Below are 7,316 nucleotides of genomic sequence, written 5' to 3' on the forward strand. Positions count from 1 at the left end.
ATGGGCTGCAGTGTCCTGCCGTGGCTCACCTCTGTTTTCCCCGACCGCTCGTCTTGGGAGGGAAGGGGAGGTTTCCTACCTTGTGAGCTGGAGTTTATTAACGAATACTAAACCTCGTGTGTGCTGATAGCTTAACGGACTGCAGCAGGATTAAAGATGTCTTCTCTGAGTGTAACAGGACCTATAGTGCAAATCATTGACGTAACGTCCTCCACTTCTAATTTCAGGCTGGAGGCTCTCAAGTGATCTTTACCAATCCACTGGAAATTGTCAAGATTCGGTTACAGGTGGCTGGAGAAATTACTACTGGTCCACGAGTTAGTGCCCTCACCGTGTTGCGGGACCTCGGCTTCTTCGGTCTCTATAAGGTACGCTTTGTTTTTCTACATGCATGCGTTAAAAGCCAATTACAAATATTTCAGATCAAAACATCGCTTCATTGTTCTCAGAAACTTCATCGGTGGGCGTAACAGTACTTTAAAAAAAGGTCCTCCTTATTTTGTAATAATGTCTTCATTTTTTGTTTCTAACATGTTTTTTAAACATGTGGTTCTTGTGGATCTTACTAAAATTTATGTTCTCGCTTCAATAGGTCTAAGTATTGTTCATTGAGGAATAGTTTGTGATTCCCAGTGCAATTCCTGCGTCTGCCAGGTGTAAAAATAAACTGATTTTCATCTGCTTCGTAGAATCGTGATACGGAGCTTACTGTGCTTTTGCTCTTCTGTGTTTGCTTCAGCAGCTTTCCCAGATGTCGTTGTTAATTTGGGGATGGGAGTTAATTGCAGCACAACAGTAGTGAAGAAATACAGGCAGTGGGAGCCCAGCGTAAGAATAAACTCCTAAAGCGAGCTTCCCCTTGCTACTTTAGAAGAGCATTGCCACAATAAGAAAAAAAAAAAAAGCTGCTTTTATGTATGTATACTACAAACATTAAACTTTTTACATTACTGTCCTCACATAGGTATGTAGATACGTAGAAATAAAGTTAGGTCTCATGTTAGACTGCAGCAGGATTGGAAACATCTGCTGAATCTAATAGGGTATATGCCACAAATAATTGGAAGGACTTACATACTGTCCTCTAGTTTTAGATGAAGGAAACTTAATATAGGGGAGTATGAAAGGTCTCACAGTATCTTGGGACAGCTATTGCACACGGTGTTGAAACAAAAATTATAATGAATGACCTAGAGCACGCTGTAGTAGTATTTCTTCAGATTCTGCTTCTCAGGAGAAAGCTTTCACACTACCCGTTTGGCCCAGTATTCCCAGTGCAGCAGGCAGCATTCCTCCGTTCCTTATTTAAAGCAGCGCAACTGTAAACTGAAGATGCCTCCAAAACCACCAAAGGAGCCCCTTCCCCCTTGTCCACAATATTGAAATTCCGTCTCCATTTTTAAGCATCCTTTTAAATTGTTCTGTTACCATTACAAAGAGGGAGCCCCCCTGGGAAGAGCTGTATGTATGTTTTGGCCTGGAGAGAAGCTGCAGGTCTGAATAGGAGTTAACTCGGAGTTGTTTTTCCCTTTAAATTGACTTGCTAATTTTTGGGGTGTTTTACTGGAGCTGATGCTATTGTGGAAACTCCATTAGGGTGTTGATCAGATCAAAATTTACAACTGAAAACGTGGGTCTGGTAAAAGGTCTGCAGCCCTGAGGCTGTGCAACAGTGGAGGGCAGCTACTGACTTTGACTTGGACTGGTAAAAATTAAACGTAAACCAAGAATGTCGAGCTACTTTCCCAAAGTTAGCATTTTTTAGATTTACTTTGTTTCCTGAATACCTGCTCTTGGTAGCTGAGCAGAATTTGGTGCATTTTTCTATTTTTAAAAATCTTGGGTTGTAATATGATTATTTTTTTCTGTTTTCTGGAGTAGATACTTGTAAGGAATATGCCCCAACAGGAACTGGTTACAGCGCTGTTGCGTTGAAACAGGCAGTTACTTAGTCACAAGCTGGACGGTCTCATTGGTTCATTCATTAAGTCCATTTACCTCCACCAAAAAAAAAAGCCATGGAGGGGTTTTGTTTCAACTGTAATGTTTGTCTCCACCCTGTTCCTTGTGTTCGTGTCCTTTTGCATGTCCAGTTTGGATTCGTCGCCTACAAAAACTTGACCCATTTGACAAAACCAGAGAATTTAACCTGGTGATCTCAGTCTCTGCGACCCAGAGACATCGGTGGTCTGAAATGAATTGATTTAGTGAGTATAATGACCAAGGGAACATCGAATAATGATAAATGTTCTACTAATGAGAACTGAAACATGTTGGTACATTCGGAATGTACTCTTAACGAGTCAGATTAGCTTTAAAACTTTAAAACGGGGCTGAGGATTTTGTGTCTGTCCCAGTACTTTCCATGCTGTTTGCTCCAACATGAACAACTCTTTGATTTGCATCTTCTTTCTTCTCACTTCATCTTTCATGTCTTAAGACACAAGGCTTGGATCCCAAGCCCCTAGTACACTTATTTTAGTAGAACGAGTCAAGACTCCTTACACGCTGCTGCAGAAGAACAAAATTTGTTTTAGACAAAGTTTATTTGTGAATGTTGGCGTTTGTTTATCAGCTTCATGGGCCTTTATTATTCTAGCTGTTTAAACACTGGTCTACCTAGGCGATGATTTAGGACCAACTGATTAACTTTCTTTTGCCAGTGCTGGAAGCAAAATTCTAGACTTGTCAGGAATTTTCATTTTAAATACATGGATGTAATTTTTTTCCCTAAGTTTTTCTTCTAAAAAAAAAAAAAGTTTTACAATCCAAAATTTAAATGCAATATTTCATTTCATAGTCACTAATGAAATTTGTTGGTTTCATTTTTTTTGTGTTTGGTGTGGCCTGAATTTATTTTCTTTTTTTTTTTCATTTTTTCCCTTTTTTTTTCTTTTATGACCAAAAGAAAACAACCCCAACAAAAATTAACTACTCCATTAGTTTTAGTTTCAAGACCATGACGTTCCTCCTTTTCCACTTGGCTTGTTAGAAATTCTCATAAAACTGCCTGAGGAAGGGTTGACTGCCGATTTCTCCAGCAGTTTCCACCACTAACCACCCAACTAATCCATGGATTCATGGATATCGAGCGCCTGTAGCGCTGTTTACATGGAAAAGGTGGAGATGACGGCTGTGTAGATGGTCCCAAGCAGGGTGGGATAGACAGTACGAGCAGCTGTACAGAGGGAGAGGATCCTCTGCTGCCTCCGGAATTTCTTTAAGGGTCTTGCTTTGAGATGGGAAGTAAAGGGATTCAGCCTGAGAACCGGAGAACAAAGATCAGCTATTTGTCTGTGCTGCCAGCAGTGGAGAAAACAGGCTTGTTAACGAGCTAGAATAAGTGGGGGGTTATCACATATTTAGCAGCAAGGTGGAGCCCAGGAGACAGGGTGGGAACTTGAAGCTAATATTGCCATGATGATAATTTTTCAAAATAGGAGCACGGCAGTTTTTAAGTGGTTGGGTTTTTCTGGTGAAGGACGGTGTCACCAGTCAGTCCACAAGCTCATAGTCGAACCGAAGAGTTTCCATTCCTCGTTGATCAGCTACAAACCTTTTAAATCCAGTCTGCAGCACGCTGGCGTTTCTGTTCCTCTTGCTCCACTTCGGTGCTGTTTCATTTTTACCATGTTGCAAGGACTGTGGTGAAAATTCTCTTTTCCTGGTTCAGGAATCAGAATCACACAATTGTTGAGACTGGAGAAGACCTCTGAGATCATCAGGTTCAGCCTTATGAGATCATCAAGTCCAGCCTACAGATGTTGCCTTGAAAGGTCTTTTTACCACCACAGATCATTCTGGCGTGCTCTGCTTAGTTCCTGTGAATCCTTTGTTCTGAAATTTGGGTCAAAATCCGTAAGAATCCCATACAGTAGTCAACGAGCAAGAATGTAATTATAACTGCAGCAAGAAGATGAGAAGAGTTCCATAAAATGGCCTTAGTTTCATGAAGCAAATCCATGCATGTCTTAACAAGATCCGCTGCTCGTTGTTTGAATTGTTTTGTGTTACTTTTTACCTATGAAGCACTTTGTGTAGATTTTAAAATAAGATGCCCACACATCCCTGGTAGAGGTGATTTCAGTGTTTCTGTCTTGCATTAACAGAGAAAAACAAGGCACAGACACATAAATCTTACGTCGCATGTCAACAAATTAACAAAGGAAATGCTATGTAAACCCTTTTTGCCTCCAGCTGTGTGAATCTTGTATTGATTATGATCATAATTATCCCGGCATTCCAGTCCAAATGAATAACCATTTGAGGGTCACCGAGAAGCTGGGTTCCCTAGTTTCGTTTCCCCCCTGTATGAGTGAGATTAATATTCTTTTGGGTCATTCTTTGGCATGTGAACGTGGTGCTCTGCTGTGCTGAAGACACAAAACCCGTCACAGCAGTGCTCTGCTGAGATCGCTGCTCCGGGCTCTGCTCTGCTTGGTGTTAGAATTGGTTTTGTTGAAAGCCCGTCTGGAGGTCATCAGGGCAACCTGCCCCAGTATTTGACCACCTTCAGGGTTTAAAACTAACAAAACCAAAAAGCCCTCATCCTTTTGCTAATGCCCAACTGGAATTGGCCACCTTCCAGCTTCTGTTGTTGTCCCTAACCCTTCCTCTGTGCACCTCCAAGAAGAGTCGTCTTCCCTGCACCCTCCCTCTGCGTGGCTGAAGGGAGCAGTAAGGTCTCACCCAAGCCCCAAGAATCACAGAATTACTGAGGCTGGCAAAGCCTCTGAGATCACCAAGCCCAGCCCATGACCCAACACCCCGACATGGGCCAGACCAGGCACCAAGTGCCACATCCAGCCTCTCCTTAAAGCCCTCCAGGGACGGTGTCTCCCCCCTGCCCTGGGCAGAGCATCCCAGTGCCTGAGCACCCTCTCCGGGAGGAAGGGCTTCCCCTCAGCGATGAGCACACCAAGCTCCCTCAGTCTCTCCTTGCATGCCATGGGCTACCCAGCTGGCTTGGTGGCCCCGCGTTGGATTCCCTCCAGTGTGACAACATCTGTCTGGTACTGGAGAGACCAGAATGGACACAGGACTCCAGGTGTGGTCTCACCAGTGCTGAATAGGGGGGAATAACCTTGCACCCTTGCTACTACAGGGGTGTAGCTGGCTGTCTTCACTGCAGAGAGGCATCACGAACCCATACTCAACTTACCCACCAGACTTTCTCTCCAAAGCTGCTTTCTGGCCACTGGGATTCTCAGCCTGGACTGCTGCTTTGGGCTGTTCCAGTCCAGGTGCAGGATTTGACCCAGGCAAGGTGTACGACAGCCATTGCTCTCCCCTCGTCCCCAGGTCTGCAAACAGGGTGGGCTGCTGTGATTTGGGAAATCCACACTGGTTGTTCCCAGTTTCTCTGTTGCCCTTCGTACACTTGGAGTTGGCTTCCAAGGAGCATTTGCCCCACAAACTTCCCGGGCACAGGCGTGTGCCCAAACACCTTGCAGTTTCCCAGATCTTCCTTCTTGCTCTTCCAGGTGGGTGTGATGTTTGTCTTTTTGCAGTTGTCAGAACCCCCTTGTCTGACTTGACATTTGGAGGGTAATAGCAGCCTCACAGAGATGTCAGCCGGCTCTCTGGGCACCGTCGGAGGTGTCTCTCCTGGCCACACGGACCGAGTGTGTGCAGGTGGCTGGAGGTGCCGCGGGGCTCAGGCACACTGCCCGAGGGCAGATTTTACTCACAAAAGCAAAGCAATTGCTCTACTTTTGCTCTGTACTTTGTCACTAGGTTTCCTGCCCCTATTTGAGCAACGGTCTCACATTTTATTTAGTTATTTAGTTATCCTTTTGCTGCTGGTGCGCTTGCAGAAGAGCTTTCTACTCGCCCTTACCAGACCCAACTCCAGCTGACCCTTGGCTTTTCTGGCTCCATGGCTGCGTGCCCAAGCAGTGGTTCTGTATTTCTCCTGGGTAGCCCTCACACACCTCTGCTTCCTTTTCACTTTCTGCGTTTGGACTCGATCACAAGTTCCCAGTTCATCCATGCTGGCCTTCTGGCATGGTTGCTCAACCTGCAGAGTGGGATGGGCCATCGTAGTGCTTCAAGGAGTCTTTGACAATCAATATTATCTCGATGTACCTTTGTAACTCGAAAAATTTTTATCCAGGGGAAAATTGTTATCACATCAAGGTTCAGGTCAGATAATTCCAACCTTCTCCTCTTCCATCCTCACCGAAGTCCTGAAGACCATCAGGTCTGGAAAAACAGAGGGGTTTTTAGCTATTTGTCCACCATAATAAGCACAATTTAAAGTCAGAGCTTCCACCCAGACTCACTGCGCCTTCTCTGGGTGTTAATTCTGCAGTGATGCGCAGCTTAGAAATAAAATGCATGTTAATTCCAGCCATGAAAAGATTGGAGACGCGCAGCTCGTTAGGCTAACCGCTGGGTTGAACCCGTCGTTCTTTAAAGCTAGAAAGCAAATATTTTTTTCTCCCTTTGCCTAAATTCTGAACTACTTGTTTAAAACATTGTACTTCTCAAAACCCAGCTGCTGCTCTGAGGAGGCACGTAAGAGCACTTTTGCAGAAGGCATTTGTTTCCTCTGTTTGTCTTCTTTCTGCCAGCAATTGTTGCTGTGAAAACACCAGGGCATGGAAGCTCGTGACGGGCAAGTTCTTCTTTAGCTACAGATGTTCGTAGATGACAACTATTCTTAAAAATACGGAGACAACAGTTCCCAGTCACGGAACGTGTCATTTAACCTAACGCAAGATGTCATTTGTGCTGGCAGAAATGGGAAAGGATACGCTTCTAGTTTTCAGTATTTTTAAGAGACTCTGCTTAATTTCTGGTCACGGTTGAACCTGGAAGTAGTGGAACAAGGTGAGCTGGTGTGTTCTCTGTCTTAGGCAGCGATTCGCATGAAGTCCCGTTAAAGTCAGTTCAGTTTATATTCTGTTGGTTTTGAAAGACGCCTTTAAAGTGCTAATGTAAATACTTACTGCAAGTACACCCCCTTATTTTGTACGTCCTAGCAACATATGGCCATTCAATATCCGCCATAAAATGTTTAACGAGATATTTTTCTTTTTATACATAATCACTCTGGGCAGCCCTTTCCAGTGTCCCAGGCAGTGCCGCTCCATAATTTTGCACAGCAAAGGTACTTTGTCATCCCAAGAAGACGGTAAATAGTACGGTGGTAAATGATTTTTTAGGAAGGGATATGTTGGTTGTGGTAATGTTTATGATAACCATTACTAGAAGGTAAATAGCTCAGATTTGTGCTTGGGCTGATATCACCAACACAGTCAGCATTTCCAAAACTGGTCAGAAAAGCTTCCAAAAGTCTCCTCTCTCTCTCT

General features: G+C 44.1%; 1 protein-coding gene across 1 annotated transcript in view; it reads left to right on the top strand.

Annotated features, from left to right (window-relative positions):
• Positions 1-227: 227 nt before the first annotated feature.
• The window catches only part of LOC104280733 (calcium-binding mitochondrial carrier protein Aralar2-like), a gene marked incomplete at its 5' end in the record, with an annotated part of 17,041 nt that continues 9,952 nt past the window's right edge, over positions 228-7,316 (top strand). The window contains one exon of the mRNA XM_009878475.1: positions 228-368. Coding sequence (XP_009876777.1) covers positions 228-368 — 141 coding nt within the window. The remainder of the gene's footprint in view (positions 369-7,316) is intronic.

Source organism: Apaloderma vittatum, unplaced genomic scaffold (genome assembly GCF_000703405.1).
Source record: "Apaloderma vittatum isolate BGI_N311 unplaced genomic scaffold, ASM70340v1 scaffold11471, whole genome shotgun sequence".
NCBI classification, from domain to species: domain Eukaryota; kingdom Metazoa; phylum Chordata; class Aves; order Trogoniformes; family Trogonidae; genus Apaloderma; species Apaloderma vittatum.